The 19,580-nt window shown below is 60.8% G+C and overlaps 2 protein-coding genes across 6 annotated transcripts in view; one reads left to right on the forward strand and one right to left on the reverse strand.

Moving 5' to 3' along the window:
• The first annotated feature begins 1,445 nt into the window (after positions 1-1,445).
• TCIRG1 (T cell immune regulator 1, ATPase H+ transporting V0 subunit a3) lies at positions 1,446-13,381 on the forward strand. Of its 3 annotated transcripts, none has more exons than XM_027090689.1 (21): positions 1,466-1,508; positions 2,535-2,598; positions 3,821-3,941; positions 4,328-4,406; positions 5,256-5,476; positions 5,565-5,650; positions 5,897-6,023; positions 6,105-6,187; positions 6,364-6,457; positions 6,639-6,851; positions 7,418-7,661; positions 10,197-10,336; positions 10,441-10,598; positions 10,674-10,764; positions 11,305-11,423; positions 11,500-11,713; positions 12,062-12,184; positions 12,277-12,381; positions 12,455-12,572; positions 12,971-13,148; positions 13,244-13,381. In XM_027090689.1, exons 3-21 carry the CDS (start codon positions 3,825-3,827, stop codon positions 13,320-13,322), a joined length of 2,589 nt encoding a protein of 862 aa, XP_026946490.1. In that variant the 5' UTR covers positions 1,466-1,508; positions 2,535-2,598; positions 3,821-3,824; the 3' UTR covers positions 13,323-13,381. The 3 variants fall into 3 exon arrangements, with proteins under 3 accessions (XP_026946491.1, XP_026946490.1, XP_026946492.1); XM_027090691.1 differs by having other exon boundaries at positions 1,469-1,508; positions 7,517-7,661; XM_027090690.1 differs by lacking the exon at positions 2,535-2,598 and having other exon boundaries at positions 1,446-1,508.
• A 2,366-nt stretch (positions 13,382-15,747) lies between these two features.
• CHKA (choline kinase alpha) overlaps positions 15,748-19,580 on the reverse strand; it is a 62,527-nt gene continuing 58,694 nt past the window's right edge. For all 3 annotated transcript variants that reach the window (XM_027090696.1, XM_027090695.1, XM_027090694.1), the window contains one exon: positions 15,748-16,983. In XM_027090696.1, coding sequence (XP_026946497.1) covers positions 16,924-16,983 — 60 coding nt within the window. In that variant the 3' untranslated portion in view covers positions 15,748-16,923. The remainder of the gene's footprint in view (positions 16,984-19,580) is intronic.

Genomic DNA, 19,580 nt, shown 5'->3' on the forward strand with positions numbered 1-19,580 from the left:
CTTGAGCCCGGGGAGTGTCCACGAGTCCAGCACCACTAGTCCTGCTGGCTGCTGGGGGCAGGAGCTCTCCGAAAACAAGGCCAGTTGTAAGAGGCAGGCTTGAAAATCCTACATCGCCTCTAATTTTGCTTTTCCCACACATAACCAGCACTAGATGCTTGACATGGAGCTTCTATCTGTACGCAGGTAAATAGAATACTTTCATTTAAAGTAGATGAGTCTAGGGATTTCCCTGGTGGTCCAGTGGTTAAGACTCCACACTTCCAGTGCAGGGGCTGTGGGTTCGATCCCTGGTTGGGGAACTAAGATTGCCCATGCCATGCAGCACAGCCAAAAAAAAATAAAATAAAATGGATGAGTGTATCCAGCTCCTGACTTGATTCTCTCCCTTACTGCTGGGTCAGAGTGCAGCTCTAACGCCATTTTGTAACATGATAGAGTTCCAGTTTGCCCTGAACAGGAAGTATTGACCCGAGGCCCCCACTGGTACTCAGTTTGGTTGTGTCGAGGTTACTCCTTGAAAGTAGCCCCTCAGTGCCCCAGAAAGTGTCTCCCACTTTGCTGAAGACACTAGCCTTGGCTGTGACTCAGTTGCCAGCGCCCAGCTCTGGGGCTCCGTTTGCCCACCCTCCCCCCACCTCTCACAGGCCCTTGCCCTGAGGGGCCCCAGCGGGTGCAGGCTTGGCCTGTCCAAAGTGCAGGCAGCTGGACAGTCGTGAGCCCCAGGTTGTGGGTGCTGCGACAGGACAAACTGCACGGAGCTCAGTAGCAGCAAGGTCATGGGGACACATCCAGCCACAGGAGGAGTGACAGCCAGGGCAGAGCATTGCCCAGTGCCTGCTGGGTGCGGGTCCCAGGCCCTGGCCCTTGGTGTCCTGCTGCCATTGAGGAAAGAGGCCCCAGAGAAGGGCAGCCACCCGCCCAAAGGCCCAGACCACTGGACCTGGAGTCCAAGGTGGTGGTCAGAAGCAGGAAGCTATAAGGACCTGTGTAATTGCGTGCGGCCTCACGCAGGGGGGAGGGGGTCCTAGAGGTGGAGACACGTAGGTGTTGGGCCCCAGGCCTGAGCGTATTGGGGTCTAATCAGCCCAGTGAGCCCTCTAGATGGTGGAGAGCCCACCCTGTAGCCCCGGAGCTGGGCCTAGGCTGGGCATCTCCCCACATCCCGGCCACGTAGATGTGCGCGGTTGGTGCTGGTCAGTGTCTGCTCCAGCCTCCGGGCCTCCTCGCCCGTATTAGGCGGCCCACAGCTCCGAATGGTCTCCCAGCCTGGATCGAGGAAGCGAGGCCGCCAGGCAATCCCAGCCCAGGGCCTGCCTCCGACCCGCGCTCCAGCTCCCAGGACTCCGGGTGGGGGTTCGGGGCGGGCCAGGGGCGGAGCTTCCCTGGCTCCGCCCCTCCCGGCCCCGCCCGCCGCGGAAAGTGAGTTGCGTGGGCGCCGCGGCGGGGATCTCAGAGCTGGGAGTGCAGAGCTGCGCAGAGCAGCGCCGCGTGCAGCCGACCCGGGGGTAAGTGCCCCAGCAGGGGGCTGCAGAGCCCCCAGTTCTGCCTACCACCCTCGCTTCCCACTGCCCTGGGAAGCGGGGGGTGTCGTGGCGCCCCAACCCAGCTGGGTCAGTAGAGGCAGCTCAATCGTCCGGCCCGCGGCTGTCAGCCGTTGCTGGGGGCCACAGAGGCGAAAGAGGAGAAAGAAGGCGAAAGAGGAGAAAGAAGAGGAGAATGGGGGTGTTAACAGCCTATAACAAACAAGTAGTATTGAGCGCAGCTGTGCCGGGCCAGGTGGTGCTCAGAGCTTTCTCTGCTGCATCTTCCTGGCAGGGAGGGACCCATTCTACAGATGAGAAAACTGAGGCCCACCCAACTAGGAAGAGGCGGAGCTAGAAGAGAGCGCACGCAGACCCTCGTCTCCAGCCCAGCTCGTCGTGGCGGGCCAGGGGCTCAGAGGAGAGATCTGGTGGTTTTCTGGAGGAGTTGGCTTTAAGCCTCCAGCCTCCCAAGGGAGCGGGAGGAGAGGGGCACAGAGTGACTAGAGCCTGGACCGTGAAGGGTGGAGGCACCTTCATTTGTTCTGTAAATGTCTCTGGGGTGGCCCCTGGCTCAGGAGGGGGTCAGGGAGGATGAGGGGGAGGGGATGAGACAGTGGAGGCCTGAAATGCCAGGGGAGGGATCTGCCCAGGTCTCTGCACCCCTGTGCTCACCATGGCTTGTCCCATCCAAGGGACGTGCCCAGGCCGCAGGGCTGCTGCCCTGCCTGGATCCCCAGACCTAGCTCCCTACAACCCCCGTTTGGCCAGCCCAGCCTTTTGGGGTACCTGGGGCAGAGAACAGCCCTCCCCTGAGTGCATACTGTGGGCTGGGACTTCCAAACCTGCAGCCCCAGGGCCTGGCTCCTGCCTGGCTCCGTCACCTGCTGACCCGTCTATAAAACAGGGCTACAGTGCCCCCTCCCCCAAGGATTGCTGTTAGATTTAAATGAGGTATTGCGGGCGAGGGAGTTACATGGGGGCCCTTGTTATTTTTATCTCCCCACCTAGGTCCTGTCTCTGGCGGGGTGGCCAAGTCCCATTCACCCAAAGAGGAAGTGGAGGCCCAGAGAGGGTGAGAGACTCCCCAAAGAACACACAGCTAATCACAGCTTGGTAGGGCTCAGAGCCTTGGTCCCTGGCCCTCTTGCCACCCTTCCCCGTTCAGGGCCTGCTGCTTCCACAGCCCGCAGCTGTCTCTCCCCATTCTCTCTTGTATTCTCCCGGGGCTGGGGAAGGGGCTGCTTTTCCTTTTTTTTCTTTTTTTTCTTTTACATTTAAGTAAACCAGACCCAGGAGAGGAAGTGACCAACTAGGCAGGCCCCAGCCCAGCCCAGACAGCAGGCAGGGTGTCAGATGTTCACCCTCTCAGCGGGGCTCTGGCCTGTTCCTGTTCCCTCCGCCGCTCAATTTGTGAGCTAAGGAAACTGAGTCCCACAGAGGGGCAGGGGCCGGCCCTGGGCCCCAAGGGCAGTGGCCATGGAGCCCTGGCTTGTGGGCTGGGCGTCTACAGGGCCCAGGGAGGCCACCCTGGCGCTCCCCCTGCCCTGCGGGCAGCGATTAAGCAAAGGCCCGGCCAGGCCCTTCCTGCCCATTTCAGTTTCCACAGTTTCACTTTTGTTGGTTTCGACACCTGGAGGGCTCCTCCCTCGGCCCCTACCAGCTCTGCTGCTGCCGGACAGCCCGGGCCTCAGGGGAAGGTCCCGCTTCCTCAGCGCCCTCTGCCTGTCCTCTCTACCCTTCCTGAGTCCCAGAGGAGGCCCCCACCCCTCAGCGCCCACAGACTCGCAGGGAGGGAGGAGGGCCCTGGCTGCCTGTGGGGATGGGGCGGACCTCAGCCCTGCTGTTCCTGTCAAGGTTGCTCCCCAGGGTGGAAAGGCGAGGGCAGTCAGGTGGCCGGCGCTGGAGGTGGCCCTTGGCCTGGGGCCCCGAGGATGTGTAGGATCTCGGGTGAGGGCAGGTCACAGAGAGGGGACAGGAGGAGCAGGGGCCAGGTGTGAGAAGAGCCAGTGTCCCCAGGAGCCACTAGGGGTCGGGGGTAGGGGTCTCAGACGGGGCAGAGCCAGCTGGGAAGGAGCTTGACGTTGGACTGTGGGTCCAGCTGTAAGGTCAGCTCGCCGCTTACTTCCTGTGTGACCTCAGCACCCCGCTAAGCCATCCTGGGCCTCAGTCTCCCCATCTGTCAGATAGGGGTGGTAGCGGGACCTTGCAGGATCATGTGAACCCAGAATTCACACCTGGTGGGGAACTGCCTGGGACCCCACCCGCCTGAGCTCCCACCCCTGTCGGCCCCACAGGACCATGGGCTCCATGTTCCGGAGTGAGGAGGTGGCGCTCGTCCAGCTCTTCCTGCCCACAGCTGCTGCCTACGCCTGCGTGAGCCAGCTTGGGGAGCTGGGCCTTGTGGAGTTCAGAGATGTGAGTGGGGCCGGGGTGGGCGTGAGGGGAGGCCTCGTTCTTGGGTGTTCCATACGGTGGACCATCTCCCCCAGACTGACCCCCGGCCCTGCTTGAATCCCGGCAACCTCTGCCATATATACTTTGCTCTCAGGCCGGCTTTACTCGTGGCTGAGACCACCCTGTGCCAGCCCGGGTTCAGCCAGGCCTCCTGGGCCCTGCCTCGCCCTTCCCAGGCCACATGGGGTCTGGTGTGTCTTCAGCTGGGCATCTGGAGGGTCACAGCGTACTCAGCACCTTTCTGGGGGAGGCAGCTGTGGCCTGAGGAGAGCCGGGCCTGGGCCCTGGTGGGGGGACCTCCTTGGCCCTCTGCCTGGAAAACTGATCCCTCCGTTTGGCAACCACAGCTCAATGCCTCGGTGAGTGCCTTCCAGAGACGTTTCGTGGTAGATGTTCGTCGCTGTGAAGAGCTGGAGAAGACCTTCGGTGAGTTGGCCCTGGGCCCACACCCCAGGCATACTTCCTGGAGGAGGTGCCAGTCAAGCTTGGTCTGAAAGGAAGAGTCCGAGTTGCCCAGGCGGACGGCAGAGAAGGGAGGTCCGGGCCAGGCCCTGCAGAGCCAGGACGGGGCAGCTGGGATCTTTGGGGTGTTCTCGGGTGAGCTGAGCAGAGGGTCCAGGCCAGGCCCGGCTTGGAAGAGGCCTTGAATACCGAATGAGGGCTCGGGACTTCACCCTCTTGGCGCCAGGAGCCACCCATAGGTTCCTAAGCAGGAGAGAAGCATGGACAGAACTTTTTCTGCTGCAGATGGACTGGGATGGGCAGAGGCCAGGATCCTGGGTCAGGTGCCCCCAAGGAGCAGCTGCTTGGCCCTGGGCAAGAGGGACCCCTGCCCTGGGTTCTATTCTGGAAACGCCTCTTAGGAGGGTCCTGCAAGGTGGGAGGATAGAGCATGTCTGTTTAATGGTTAGATTGACTGATAGGTTTTAAGTCATCAGGCAGGTACCCTGTGGGCCTCCATGCAAGCTCTCATCCCCTGCAGTGCTAGGGCCACCTGCCCGAAGACCGCTATGGGACCCAGGCCAGGGGCTGGGGACGGAGAGCAGCCCAGGAGAGCCCCAGGGCGGGGGGAGGCGGAGAAGACCTGCAGGGATGGAGGTTTATCCTGAGGTTTTTCCGGGGTCTCAGACTCAGTGAATCAGTTAGCTGGTGGCCAGCAGAGTTTGGGGTGGCAGTTGGAATTCCCTAGATGTTAGCCATCCCTTGGCTAATAGTGGCCATTGGCTGGTGGTGGCTCCTGAGCCGGCTCCCTGATGCCCGTCCCTCTGCACCCAGCCTTCCTGCAGGAGGAGGTACGGCAGGCTGGGCTGACGCTGCCTCTGCCTGAGGGGGCGCTGCCGGCGCCCTTGCCCCGCGACCTTCTGCGCATCCAGGAGGAGACGGATCGCCTAGCACAGGAGCTCCAGGTCGTGCGGGGCAACCGGCAGGCCCTGCGGGCCCAGCTCCACCAGCTGCAGCTCCACTCGGCTGTACTGGGCCAGGGCCATGGCCCCTCGGTCAGCTCCGGCCCTGGCAGGGCGTGGGGAGGGGCGGGGGCCCCAGGCCCCACCTGGGCCGGGACTCATGGCGCCTCTTGGCTCCTAGTTGGCAGCCAGCCACACAGATGGGCCCCTGGAAAGAACACCCCTGCTCCAGTCCCCCGGGGGGCCGCACCAGGACCTGAGGGTCAAGTAAGTGAGGGGCAGCTTCGCTCTCTTTCCGGTTGGTGCAGGGGTGAGGCAGGCCAGCTCGGACTTCTTGTCCAGGGCCCTCGTGCAGCTGCCCTCAGGCCTGGACTTCCCTTTGCCCCTGGGGGTCTCTTCTGGCCCTGCCTGGCGGGCTCCTGCCTCCTCTGTGCGGACGGGGGCAGTGTGCCTGGCCCGGGTGAGGGGGGGGAGGCCGGAGCAGCCCCTGCCCAGCCCCGCCCGTCCCTGCAGCTTCGTAGCAGGTGCCGTGGAGCCCCACAAGGCCGCCGCCCTGGAGCGCCTGCTCTGGAGGGCCTGCCACGGCTTCCTCATCGCCAGCTTCAGGGACGTGGAGCAGCCGCTGGAGGGGCCCGTGACGGTGAGCGGGCCGGGCGCGCAGGCTGGGGTGCGTGCTGGGTGGAGCCGGGACTGCAGGGTGATGTGCGCCCCGCTCCGGCAGGGTGAGCCTGCGACGTGGGTGACCTTCCTCATCTCCTACTGGGGAGAGCAGATCGGGCAGAAGATTCGCAAGATCACTGACTGGTGAGCCCCCGTCGGGTGGGGGGCTGGCCCCCCGCTGCCCTCGTGCCCGGGCCCCTGCGTGTCACCTCCACCGAGCCCGCTCTGTCTGCCACACTGCCCTGTGGGCTCCCTTTCGACTCAGCCTCTGCAAGCCCTGGACCCTGTGCCCACCTCACCTCCCCCCTCCTCCCTGCCAGCTTCCACTGCCACGTCTTCCCATTTGTGGAGCAGGAGGAGGCCCGCCGCGCAGCCCTGCAGCAGCTGCAGCAGCAGAGCCAAGAGCTGCAGGAGGTGGGCGCCCGTGGCCTGGCTGTAGCCCTGCCTTCCCCCCGCCCCTCCCCTCCTGACACCCCTCCCCCTCCCCGCCCCTCCCCTCCTGACACCCCTCCCCACCCCTCCCCTCCTGACACCCCTCCCCCTCCCCGCCCCTCCTCCCCCTGCCACTCCTCCTGACCCCCTGCTCTGGTCGCAGGTCCTGGGTGAGACGGAGCACTTCCTGAGCCAGGTGCTGGGCCGGGTGCAGAGACTGTTGCCGCCCTGGCAGGTGCAGATCCGCAAGATGAAGGCCGTGTACCTGGCCCTCAACCAGTGCAGCGTGAGCACCACGCACAAGTGCCTCATCGCCGAGGCCTGGTGTGCCACGCGCGACCTGCCCACCCTGCAGCAGGCGCTGCAGGGCAGCTCGGTGAGCATGGGGGGTGGTCTCCCGCCCTCCCCTACTGCCAGGCAGGGGCTGGTTTCCTCCACACAACACATGTCCCATTCCCGGTGCCATCAGCGCCGTGCCTTTGCCGGGGCTCATCCTCCTCCAGGGAGTCCACCGTGATGGCCCTGGCCCAGCAAGCCCTCTTCCTGCCCTGACTTCCCAGAGGCCCTGGGATGGGCCGTCACACCCTGGAAGCTGCACTGGGTGTTAAGTTAGAAACCGGGTTCAAATCCAGGCTCTGCAGGTACTGGCCCTGTGACCTTGGGCCAACTGGAGGGAGCCTTGGGCTCATCTGTGAAATGGGGTTGCTGACCCTGCTTCCAGGGGTCGCCGTGCTAGGTGCTCACCTGTGGCCATGGGGCTCCCTCTCCTGGGCCACCTGGATGGGAAGAAGCACGCTTCTGTTTCCCGAGTGACTTTTGGGCCAATCTCTGGCCCTCCCTGAATCCCCCTGAACTGGGGCAGGTGGGGCTGGTCATGCTATTTCACAGGGAGAGGAGGGGCTGCCCTGGGTCCCCTGGCTCCCATCCAGCGAGTCCCCACAGTGTTCTCCATCTCTAGCTGGCCGTGGCTGGAGGGTCCGAGCGTCCCTGAAAGCCCCTGCCATCAGTCTTGTCTGTCTGTCTGCCTGCCGGGTGCCCCAGAGCGAGGCGGGTGTGAGCGCCGTGGTTCACCGCATCCCCTGCCGGGACATGCCCCCCACACTCATCCGTACCAACCGCTTCACGGCCAGCTTCCAGGGCATCGTGGACGCCTATGGTGTGGGCCGCTACCAGGAGGTCAACCCCGGTGAGAGGCACCACGTCCCCAGCCCCGGCCTTCGGGAGGCTCAGCTGCTGCCCTGGGTGGAAGCATGGGAGGGCTGCGTCGCCACCTGGGCCTGTCCCGCCCTCCTGAGGTGAGGGGCGCACTCCTGGTCATGTTCTTGGGGGCCCAGTGGAGGCACTTCACGTTTATCCCCCGCAGACACCCCCACTGCCCTGCTGTTAAGCTAACAGGGGAACCGGCAGAGTTGTGCAAAGGATAGCAGCTTTGCAGTAGGAATGGACCAGGTTGGAGGTCCTGCTCACTTACTTTGATGAGTTTCTTAGCTTCTCTGAGCCTCAGTTTCCTCATCTATAAAATGGGGATGACGGTACATACCTGAGCGGTGTTGGGAAGATTAATGATCGCCAAAGGCTGCAAACCAGTGGTCCACGAGGCCAGCATCAGTCTGCAGACGTGTTTTGCTTGGCCACGTTGTCTGGCCACGTTGAAAGGTTTGAATTGGGTGCAGCCCCAGGTCAGGTTCTCCCAGAAGCAGACCCCGAGATGGGGTCTCTGATGCAAGTGGCGTATTAAGAGAGGTGTTCCTGGGAGAAACCAGTAAGGGACCTCAGGGGACGGGGAAGCAGGCAGGAAGGGGAGAGCTGAGTAGGGCCAGTCTCAGGTGAAGCCCAGCCTCAGCCTGAGCCTGCAGGGAGCTCTAGAGCACGAAGGACACTATGGTGTGTCCACCTCAAGGCTGATGAGCAGGGCTTTCAAACCCAGCGCCCTCAGTCGTCTGCCAGCCCTCGCGGGTGGGCAGTGAGGCCGTCAGCTCCAGGCACGTCCACCTGGGTGCTCACTGGCCTGGCGAGGCTGCTGCTCTCTAAGTGGCCCACTGGGCAGAGGGTTGCACAGAGCTGCCAAGGGAGCTGCGGCCGCCTGGGCAGAGCCTCAGTGTCTGCTGCGGGTGCCAGGGTTTAAAGTGGGAGTTTTCGCAAAAGTCTGCATTTTCTCAAGACTGGCGAAAAGTGAGAGATTTGGCGACATGGCCCACCTCCAACAGGCTGGAGCTGGGTTGTGGCAGCCCCCTCCCGTTTGCCAGTGCCCGTCCCGAGGGCAGCAGGCACTGGCTTTCCTCCCTTCCTGGCCCCCTCCTCCTTCCTGAGGCCTGTGGGACCTGGCCTGTCATCCGCCAGGTTCTTCTCCCTCCAGATACCACCCTCCCTGCAGAAGGCTGGCTGCGGTGTGGCCAGTGGCCCAGCATCCCCCGTGTCACGGGGTAGGGGCTGCAGTGCATCTCTGTGTGAGCCCAAAGAATGGGTGTGAGGGTGAACCGTGATGAGGTCCCTTATGGGAGGCCAGGGAGGGGTCCTGCCTCATCCAGTGGGCAAGAGGCAGGGTTTGGGATCCCCGGGGCAGTACAGGCAGCACATGAGGATGGAATCCAGGGCCGTGTGGACTGAGACCAGGGTCACGTGGTCCTCTGGGGCCTGCTGACCCTGCAGGACCAGCATCTGGGAGCTTGACGTGGGGCCCCCAGCCCATTTCACCTGCCCGTAGTCCCTCTGCGTTAGCGGATGCCAGTCTGGTTAGAACAGGCCTGATCACCAGATATCCACGGTTGGTAATATGCCACCAGCTCTCAAAGCAGTGGCTTTGCGGAGTATTCGTTTCCTAGGGCTGCTGTAACAAAGCCTCATGGATGGTGCGGCTGCAATGATAGGTATTTATCGTCACTCAGTTCTGGAGGCTGGAAGTCTGAGATCAAGGTGTCGGCAGGGCTGGTTCCTTCTGAGAGCTGTGAGGGAGAATGTGTTCAGGCCTCTCTCCTTGGCTTGCAGACAGCTGTCTTCATGTTCGTATGGCATTCTCCCAGTGTATGTGTCTAAGGTCTAAATTTCCCCCTTTTTATAGGGACACCAGTTATGTTTGATTAGGACCCACCCTAATGACCTCATTTTCACTGGGTTACAGCTGTAAAGGTTGTATCTCCAAAGAAGGTCCCTGTCTAAGGTACTGGGGGTTAGGACTCCAACATATCTTTTGCTGGGGTGGGGGACACAATTCAACCCATAACTGGGATGTGCGTTAGAATCCTAACACCTATGAGAAAATGTCCCCATTTTACTAAAGGGAAGCTGAGGCCCCAGAGGTTAAGTGACCAACTCGGCCTTCTGGAACTTGCCATGTGCCAGCCAGGACTACCACTGGGCTCTCTGTGCTTCTGCTTTGAGCTCTTCTCATAAATAATAATAGCTAGAACTGCTAACGTTATATTTATGGTCTCCCAGGTACTGTCCATGGATAAAGTCATTTATAACAGTCCTATAAAGTGGTGGTATTTTTATCTCCATTTTGCAGATGGGGAATGGAGGTTCAGAGAGGTTAAGATACTAGCCCAAGGTTGCACAGCTAGTAAGTGCCTGGATCTTGAGTGCAGGCAGGCGGTGTGGCATCCCTGCCTGGCTACACCACCTTCATGTCTCCTGGGGCCCCGGAGCCTGGCTTGGGGAGCCTGTGTGGCATCCTGTACAGGGATGGGGGTCCTGGCTGACCGCGTGGCCCCTCTGCCCGCAGCACCCTACACCATCATCACCTTCCCCTTTCTCTTCGCCGTCATGTTCGGTGACGTGGGCCACGGGCTGCTCATGTTTCTCTTCGCCCTGGCCATGGTGCTGGCCGAGAACCGGCCAGCCGTGAAGACGGCGCAGAACGAGGTGAGGGGCGACAGGGTGGGTGGTACGGGGCGGAGAGGGGGGGGGGGCTCCGGGCACAGCAGGGGGCCCAGGCCGGCTCTCGCCACGCCTCTCTGCACCCCCAGATCTGGAGGACCTTCTTTGAGGGCCGCTACCTGCTCCTGCTCATGGGCCTGTTCTCCGTCTACACCGGCTTCATCTACAACGAGTGCTTCAGCTGCGCCACGGCTGTCTTCCCCTCGGGCTGGAGCGTGGCGGCCATGGCCAACCAGTCGGGCTGGAGGTGAGGCCCGGCCGTGCCCGCCCCGCAGCCCTGAGGCCCCCGGGCCCCTGACCAGCCCGCCTGCTCTTGTCACAGTGACGCCTTCCTGGCCCAGCAGCCGCTGCTCTCCCTGGACCCCAATGTCACCGGCGTCTTCCTGGGACCGTACCCCTTTGGCATCGACCCGGTGAGTCCCGGCCGCCTGTCGGAGGCGGTGGCGGGCAGGAGGGCGGGTCCGGGGCTCCCCGCTCGCCCAGCCCCTCCCAAGCACCAGGCCCAGTTCCGGGTACAGGAGGCAGGAGCCCCCCTAGACCAGGGCCTGCGTGGCAGGGGGGCCTGCACTGCAGCCACTTGAAAAGCAGAGAAGCGAGTCCCAATGAGGGCAGCGTTCTGTAGTCCCCTCTGTGCCAGGCAGGCACCGTTCTGAGCCCTTGTTGAATTGACTTGATGTCTAGTGCTCGTGACAGCTCCATGGGAGCACGTCAGTACCGTCCCCATTTTACAGGTGAGGAAGCTGAGGTTACACGCCCAAGGTCACCCAGCTAGGAAGAACTGGGGTTGGGGCCCAGGCTGCCCGGCCCAGTCTGTGCTCTTAACTGTTCCCCTCTGCTGCCCCTTGTCGGGCAGGTGACGGGTTGTGCAGAGGCCCTGGAGGGGCAGACAGGCCGATGGGAGTGACTCGGGTGGAGAGGCCCCTTCACGACACCCATCCCTCCTGCCACCACAGGTCTGGAGCCTGGCTGTCAACCACCTGAGCTTCCTCAACTCCTTCAAGATGAAGATGTCTGTCATCCTGGGGGTCACCCACATGACCTTCGGGGTGGTCCTGGGAGTCTTCAACCACATGTGAGGACCGGGGCCTTGGGGTGGGGGCCAGGCAGGGCCAGGGCGACCTGGTGACCCGGCTCCCCTCCTGCCCCAGGCACTTCGGCCAGTGGCACCGGCTGCTGCTGGAGACCCTCCCCGAGCTGGTCTTCCTGCTGGGGCTGTTCGGCTACCTCGTCTTCCTGGTCGCCTACAAGTGGCTGCGAGTCACGGCCGCCAGCGCGGCCTCGGCCCCCAGCATCCTCATCCACTTCATCAACATGTTCCTCTTCTCCAGCAGCCCCACAAACCGGCCACTTTTCTCCGGGCAGGTAGGCTGGGGCGGGGGTGGGGGTGGGGCGGCGGGGGTGGGGGGCTCACACTCCGCCCTGGGGCCCCCTGGTGGCTGGGCCTCTCAGCTGCAGGATCCTCTTCCGAGAAGTGGGATGCAGGCCTGAGGCCGTGAGACAGGGAGGTCAAGGGGGCCTCCCTGGGAGCTCCCAGCAGGGGTGGTGGCTTCTATGCCCAGAGGAATTCCACACGGGGCGAAGTCCCTGCCTGGTGAGGGGCCCTGGGCTGGAGTGGGCTGCGGGCTCCCCGGGCCCCTGGGGAATCGCGTGGCCCGAGCTGGCCGGTGGCTCGCAGGGGCGCCCTGACCATCGCCCCCTCCTCCCCTGCAGGAAGTGGTGCAGCCCACGCTGGTGGTCCTGGCCCTGGCCATGGTGCCCGTCCTGCTGCTTGGCACGCCCTTGTTCCTGCACCGGGAGCACCGCCGCTGCCACTCTCGGAGGAGGCAACAGCCGGTAGAGGTAGGGGAGCCTGGGGGTGGGGTCCTGTCCGGGACGTGAGCCCCATCTGGGGCTGGGGGTCTGTGATGCCGCTGCACCACCTCTAGGATAAGGACACAGCCGGGCTTCTGGACCTGCCTGACACGTCCCTGGCCAGCCAGGGCTCTGATGAGGAGAAGGCAGGATGCCCAGGGGACCAGGCGGAGGCCGAGGTGGGTATGGTGCCTTCCTGAGTAGGGGATGGCTTCGGCCCCACCTGCCCCTCACTGCCACCTGTCCCCCCAGTTTGTCCTGTCCGAGGTGTTCATGCACCAAGCCATCCACACCATCGAGTTCTGCCTGGGCTGCATCTCCAACACGGCCTCCTACCTGCGCCTTTGGGCCCTGAGCTTGGCCCACGCCCGTGAGTCCTGCTCCTTCCCACACCCGGCTGCTGGATGCGTGGCCCCCTCTGGTCGCTTCTTTTTTTTTTTTTTTGCGGTACGTGGGCCTCTCACGGTTGTGGCCTCTCCCGTTGCGGAGCACAGGCTCCGGACACGCAGGCCCAGCGGCCATGGCTCACGGGCCCAGCCGCTCCGCGGCATGTGGGATCTTCCCGGACCGGGGCATGAACCTGTGTCCCCTGCATCGGCAGGCGGACCCTCAACCACTGCGCCACCAGGGAAGCCCTGGTCGCTTCTTAGTATCCCTGTCTGTAAAGGGGGGACGTCGGAGGAGGTCCCCCGCTGGCCCACAGGGAGGGTGGGCTTCGGGACGCCAAGGTGGCTTGGTGGTCCCCACGGTTCCCTCCTCCACCTGCAGAGCTGTCACAGGTCCTGTGGGCCATGGTGATGCGAGCCGGCCTGAGCCTGGGCGGCGAGATGGGTGTGGCGGCTGTGGTGCTGGTCCCCGTCTTCGCCGCCTTCGCCGTGATGACTGTGGCCATCCTGCTGGTGATGGAGGGGCTCTCGGCCTTCCTGCACGCGCTGCGGCTGCACTGGTGAGTGGCCGCCTGGCTGGTGTGGGCAGCATGGTGGGGAGGGGGCGGGGGGGGCGGGGGGGCGTCCCCTCACCCGCTCTCCCTTCTCACCCCAGGGTGGAGTTCCAGAACAAGTTCTACTCGGGTACTGGCTACAAGCTGAGCCCCTTCACCTTCGCCGTGGAGGGTGAATAGTGCCCACAGCCCTGCCCTTGCCTTGCTGAGCAGGGAAGAAATAAAGGGGAAGGCCCAGGGCCCGTGTCTTGGTCTTGTCTGGGAGGCAGGGGCTGGGGCTGCTGGGTGTGGAGGAGCCTGGCATGTCCTGGCTGGTCCTGCCCCTGGGAGCCTTTTGGTTGGATGGACACCACGCCAGCCTCTGTGCCCGTCTCCCTTATGTCTGTCTCTGCAGCTGAAGTTGGTGGGGGGTGGGGGGAGGTGGGAGCCACTGGTCTACGACCTGGGGCCTCAGGATGTCAGGATAGGACCCATGAGCACATCTGCAACGATCCCAGTCTCTTGGGGTGAAGGGGGGCAGAACTAGGCCCAGGGAGGGCTGTTTCCAGTACATTCTAGCTCAGAAAGATTGTCCTCCCAGGCTGGGCCAGGGGGAGTGAGCTCCCCATCCTTGGGGGATATGCAAACTGGCTGTACGATGATGTCTGGGCTACCCTGGGTATGGAGGGGGGTGCCTGGCACCAGTTGGCCAATATTCTCACGTGCCTGTGCTGGCGCTGGCCCCCGGCACTCAAGATGCTCTGCAGCAGAGAGCAGCCTGGGACACCTGAGCCGGACCCGGCGCTCCACATGGGACAGTGGTGTCACACCCAAGGCCAGCTTCCCGCAGACAAGGGCAGAGGCTCGTCCAGGGCACCCTGAGAATTGCCCAGGGCTCCGAAGGTCAGAAAAGGGCAGAGCCGGACTCCAGGCCCTGCCTCCCCAGAGGCCACAGTCTTCCCCCATCCCTCCCTGGTGGGCAGTCCTGCTGCCAGGCCATCCTTCCGCTGGGGGGAGGGTGGTGGCATCCTCGGGCCTCTCTGGTCTGGGTCCCACCCCCAGCTGGGTGGCAGAGCCAGTGCTTCCCAGAGGCCTCGTTTTCTCCTGCTGAGGAGCTGCCAAGTAGTTCTTCCGGCTGGAGGTCCTGGGAACAAAGGCTGCCTTGAAGGCAGAGACGCCCTGGGCGCGGCGAGCCGGGAGGCCTGGCCCCATAACCTGGCCCCGTCACCGTGGCTCTCAGTCTGGCCAGTTGCCGGGAGGAGCCTGTCCCTCCAGAGCCCAGGGCTGCCCCGCTCAGGGCCCCCAGATGCTGGGCTGGGGTATGAGGGGCTGTCTGGCTGCAGTATGACACGCCTGGCAGAGACTTGGCTCCAGGAAACGTTGAGAGCAGTGTCTGGTTAGGAACAGAGGGGGTGGTGTGCGTCTCAGGATCTGGCCCAAGCCCAGGACTCCAAGCTCTACCTTCCTGGGGAGGTATGCAGAGCTATGCAGAGACTCGCAGGGTGGGGCAGGTGAGGGGAACCCTAAGCAGGGGCTCAGCGCCGAGAATGTGGCATGTTTCGGGGGTGGGTGGCAGGTGTGACCCCAGGGAGACACTAGCTGGCCCTGCCCTGGCTTTGACGCGTGGACAGCCTGGCTGGAGAAGGCTGGCTGCTGGGGAACCAGCATGCGCAAAGGCACTGGAGGGGGCGCCCCTGGGGCGTGGGGGGTCACATCAGGAGACACAGAGATGGGGGGGGTCACCTGCACTGGGGACAGGCCTGCTCGGGCAAGTGTAATCCAGGAGGATGACTGAGCGAACAGATGGGCATCCCAGGAATTCCACATACAGAGAATGCAAGTGATAGCCAGCGAGTGGATGTGAGGGAGACTGACCCCAAAGCCACCTGGCAGAGGAAAAGTGCGAGAGGGCCTGGTATCTTAGGGACGAGAGAGGCTGGGGGCAGGGGGCCGGCAAGGCCGGTCGGACCCTGTGGGCCCAGGCAGGAGCTGGGAGCTGTGTCCTAAGATCTCACACACAGGGCAGCAGCATCTAGGGCTGTTGGGTTTTTTAAAAGAACTTTATTTTTGGCTGCACTGGGTCTTCGTTGCTGCACGCGGGCTTTCTCTAGTTGCGGTGAGCGGGGGCTACTCTTCTTTGCGGTGCGGGGGGTTCTCACTGCGGGGGCTTCTCTTGTTGTGCAGCATGGGTTCTAGGCGCGCAGGCTTCAGTAGTTGTGGCACGCAGGCTCAGTATTTGTGGCTCGCGGGCTCTAGAGCGCAGGCTCAGTAGTTGTGGCGCACGGGTTTAGCTGCTCCGTGGCATGTGGGATCTTCCCAGACCAGGGCTCGAACCTGTGTCCCCTGCACTGGCAGGCGGATTCTTAACCACTGTGCCACCAGGGACGCCCCTAGGACTGTTTTATTGCTTGGATATCGTAACACACTCACCTGGTTAAAACTTTCGGTGTCTAGCAGGCCGGGCAGCGGAAGTCCCCCTCCTGCCCTGACCCAGCCGCTCAGTTCCCTCCTGGACAGCCCGGTGCTCCCCCCTCCCTCCCGCCCAAGGGCTTCGCCTCCGGAGCTGGGTGGACGCACTGGAGACCTCCCCGAGACTAGGGATGCATCCGAGGGTGACAACAGAGGATGAGCTTTTATGTTTTTTATTGTTTGTATAGTACAGTCTTTGTGGTAGCAGGAATGTATGCACAAAAAACAATTCAAATAAGAGTTCAGAGTGAAAAAAAAAATTTATCCCAAAGGATTTTTAATACATATGGATTTCACAGCTATACTCTATCCCCGCCCCCATACTCCACATACAGGCTGCGGTTTCCCATCAGAACGACCACATGAGGTACACTGGGGAGCAGTGAGGGCAAGGTTTCCCTCCCGCACCCAGCACACCGAGGCCCCAGCACCAGGGCGACAGGAGGCTTCCCTGGGGCATGACCATGCCTGGGGGCGGGCAGCTGGCCCTGTCACAAGAGCCCAGCTCCAGGCTGAGCAGAGGTGGAGGGGAAAAGGCTGCAGAGTGTGGGACAAAGCAGCCCGCTCCCTACCAGGAAAGCGGATTGGGCAGTGGGGGTGCCGGGGTGGGCATGTGTGTCCACGTGTCCCCGTGCAGCCTGCTGGCCCTCTGTGGCCACGGCCCACTGCCTGCCCCAGAGCCGGGGTTAATAAAGCACTTTCAGTTAGAAGGCATGGCGGGGCTGCATCCAGTTAGGGTGAGATTCATCTGAGATTCATCTGCAGAGGAAAACACAGATGACAGGCAGCAGTCAGCGGGCAGCCACAGTCATCCCCGCCTCTGTGCACCTCGGGGGCGGTCTGCATCTCCCAGGACCCCGGTCAGGCCACGGGGCATCGGCAGTGTCGCTGCCCACTCGCCGCCCTACACACCCGTTACCTACAGAAAGCCCGGTCGGCACTGTTCACCAGCGCGGTCATTAACATCCTTTAAAGATCAACATTAACCAAAAGGCACCTGCAGTGACACTGCTTACTCTTGCTGTCTGCCCCACCTGACTGAAGTAGAAAATGCCTTCTCTAGATTAAGGGGGTCTGAGATGTTGCACTATTGCACTAGTGTACTATAATTCTGCTTCCTGATCTCATGTCAGAGTCCTAGAGAAATCGTAAACAAGATATGAAATAAATGTTCCTCAATTTTAATACAGTCTTTCGTATCATACACATCTGTGTTCGGCAGCGAGACGTCCGAGCCTTCTTGCTGCAGATACAGTAGTCGGAGCACAGAGGGAGCCTCGGGCTCGGCCGCCCCCGCGCAGTCCAGGGATGCAGCACAGGCAGGCCTCCCCAGTCACACCCCAAGCTTCCTCTTCTGGTCGAAATAGGCATCGAACCTGGCCTGGGCATACTCCTAGGAGACAGAAGGAAGAGGGGCCTCACCAAGGGTCCCGCCCGCCCCCCGGCACAGAGCAGAGCAGCTCCGTGTGCTGCAGGCCATCCAGGAGCAGCGCTGCTCTCAGGACGGTCCTCTCCCGCTGGCAGCAGCCCCGGTCACCGCCTTCCCTTTACCCTCAACGTTCCCCACTCGATCAGCTGCGCCGGCCCGGCCCTGCCATCCCAGACAGGAGACGGGACTTCTGTCTATGTATCTGGTGCAGCATGGTTCACCGACTCATTCACCTTGAACGCTACAGACGCGGACTGACGGACACAACAGAGGCTTCTCTGTCAAAGCCCAAGGTCCCTGGGGCGTTAGCAAGGGTAGACAGACGGTAGGTGCCACCTGTTTGCTGCAGCACCATTACTAAAAGGACACCAGGAGGGAAGTGAGAAAACCTGGCCAGCCACCGGGCCCCTGGGTCCCTTGCCCTGTCTACCCACCGGTGTGCAGAACACAGTCTCTCAAGGGCCACTCCAAATCGAAAAGTCTGCAGTGCTAACTGCCAAGATCACAGCACCACTTCAAAAAAAATTAACGTTGAGGTATAATTTATATACCACAAAGCTTAACTCATTTAAAACGTGCAGTGTTCGCTAATGCACACACCTAGCTCAACGCCAACACCACAATCACCCTCAAGGTCCTCCTGGGTCTCTGTAGTCAAGCCCACCAGATCGCGACAGAAAGCTTCCACGTGAGTGTGTAATCGTCCGCTACGTCCCCTCTGGTGTCTGGCTTGTGACTAAGACACATCCACGCTGCCGTGGGCGGCAGTGTTCGTGGCTGAGTAGTTTTCTGTGATATGGCTCCAACACAGTGTGTTCACCCAGTCATCTGCTGATGGGCATGTAGGTTGTTTCCAGTTTGGCGCTACTGAAAATAAAGCTGCTGTGAGCACTTGAATACAAGTCTTGGCGTGGAAACAGGCTTTCATTTCTCTTGGATCAATACCAAAGAGAGGGACTGCTGGGTTGTATGGTAAGTGTAGGGTTTTTTTTTGTTTTCTTTTCTTTTTAACTTTTAATTTTATTGAAGTACAGTTGATTTAAATTTACTTATTTTGGAGGCTGCTTTGGGTCTTTGCTGCTGTGCACGGGCTTTCTCTAGTTACAGCGAGCAGGGCCTACTCTTCATTGCGGCATGCGGGCTTCTCATTGCGGTTGCTTCTCTTGTTGTGGAGCACGGGCTCTAGGTGTGCGGGCTTCAGTAGCTGTGGCACGTGGGCTCAGTAGTTGTGGTGCATGGGCTTAGTTGCTCCGTGGCACGTGGGATGTTCCCAGATCAGGGATTGAACCCGTATCCCCTGCGTTGGCAGGCGGATTCTTAACCACTGTGCCACCAGGGAGGTCCCGGTAAGTGTATGTTTGACTTTATAAGAGGCTGTCCAACTGTTTTCCACGCTGGTTTCACCCTTTTACATTCCCACCAGCAATGTATATGAGGTCAGCTGCTCCACAGTCTTGCCAACATTTGGTATCGTGAGTTTAAGTTGTAGCCATTGTCATGGGTGTGCAAGGCATCTCACTGGGGCTTTAACTTGCATTTCCTTTATGACTTTGTATCAAGCAGATGAAAAGATGCTTACTGGCCATTAGTTTACCTTCCGTGTAGTGTTCAAATCTTTTGTCCACTTATAAAGTAGGTTGTTTGGTTTCTTGCTGAGTTATGAGTTCTTTATATATTCTAAATACAAGTCCTTTGTCAGATATAAATTTGCCTTACTTTCTCCCAGTCCGTGGTTGGGCTTTTCATTTTCTTAATGGTGTCTTTCAAAGAACAAAAGTTTTACATTTTGATTAAGTCCAATTTACTGTATTTTTTTTTTCTTTGAGGGTTAGTGCTTTATGTGACCTAAGAAATCTTTGCCACAGTTACGAAGCTTCTCTCCCATTTTAGCTTTTACATTTAGGTCTATTACCTGTTTCAAGTCAATTTCTGTGTAGAGCGCAAGTTCACAGTTCATTATTTTTTTCCATATGGCTTATTCGGTTGTCCCCGCATCATTTCTGGAAAATCTAATCCTTTCCACAATGCATTACCTTGGCCTTTCTGTGGAATGCCAGTTACCTATGTGTGTAGGAAGGAGTCTATTTCTGGGAACTCTAGTCTGTTCCATCTGATTTATGTCTATCTTACGACCAACACCACATGGTCTTAATTACTGTGCTTAGTAAGTCTTGAATCAGGTAGCCTAAGTCTTCCAACGTGGTTGTAGTTAGTTTTAGTGTTTTAGTTATTCCAGGGCCTTTGCGTTTTCACATACGTTTTAGAATCAGCTTGTCAATTTCTATCAGAAGCCTGTGGGGATCTTGCTGGGGTCACGGAGACGACAGAAGATAGTTTGGGGAGAATGGAAGTCTTAAGATTAGGTCTTCTGGGGCTTCCCTGGTGGCGCAGTGGTTTACAGTCTACCTGCCGATGCAGGGGACATGGGTTCGTGCCCCGGTCTGGGAAGATCCCACATGCCGCGGAGCGGCTGGGCCCGTGAGCCATGGCCGCTGAGCCTGCGCGTCCGGAGCCTGTGCTCCGCAACCGGAGAGGCCACAACAGTGAGAGGCCCGCGTACA

This window comes from Aethalodelphis obliquidens, unplaced genomic scaffold, assembly GCF_003676395.1.
Source record: "Aethalodelphis obliquidens isolate GAN/ISIS:26980383/991018 unplaced genomic scaffold, ASM367639v1 scaffold69, whole genome shotgun sequence".
Lineage (NCBI taxonomy): Eukaryota > Metazoa > Chordata > Mammalia > Artiodactyla > Delphinidae > Aethalodelphis > Aethalodelphis obliquidens.

Bases quoted from the DNA above. Each gene is read 5' to 3' on its own strand.
- TCIRG1 (XM_027090690.1), top strand. From the start codon at position 3,825: ATGGGCTCCATGTTCCGGAGTGAGGAGGTGGCGCTCGTCCAGCTCTTC. The intron at 10,765-11,304 runs GTGAGTCCCGGC...CTGCCACCACAG, and splicing joins ACCCCTTTGGCATCGACCCG to GTCTGGAGCCTGGCTGTCAA. The intron at 12,573-12,970 runs GTGAGTCCTGCT...CTCCACCTGCAG, and splicing joins CCTGAGCTTGGCCCACGCCC to AGCTGTCACAGGTCCTGTGG.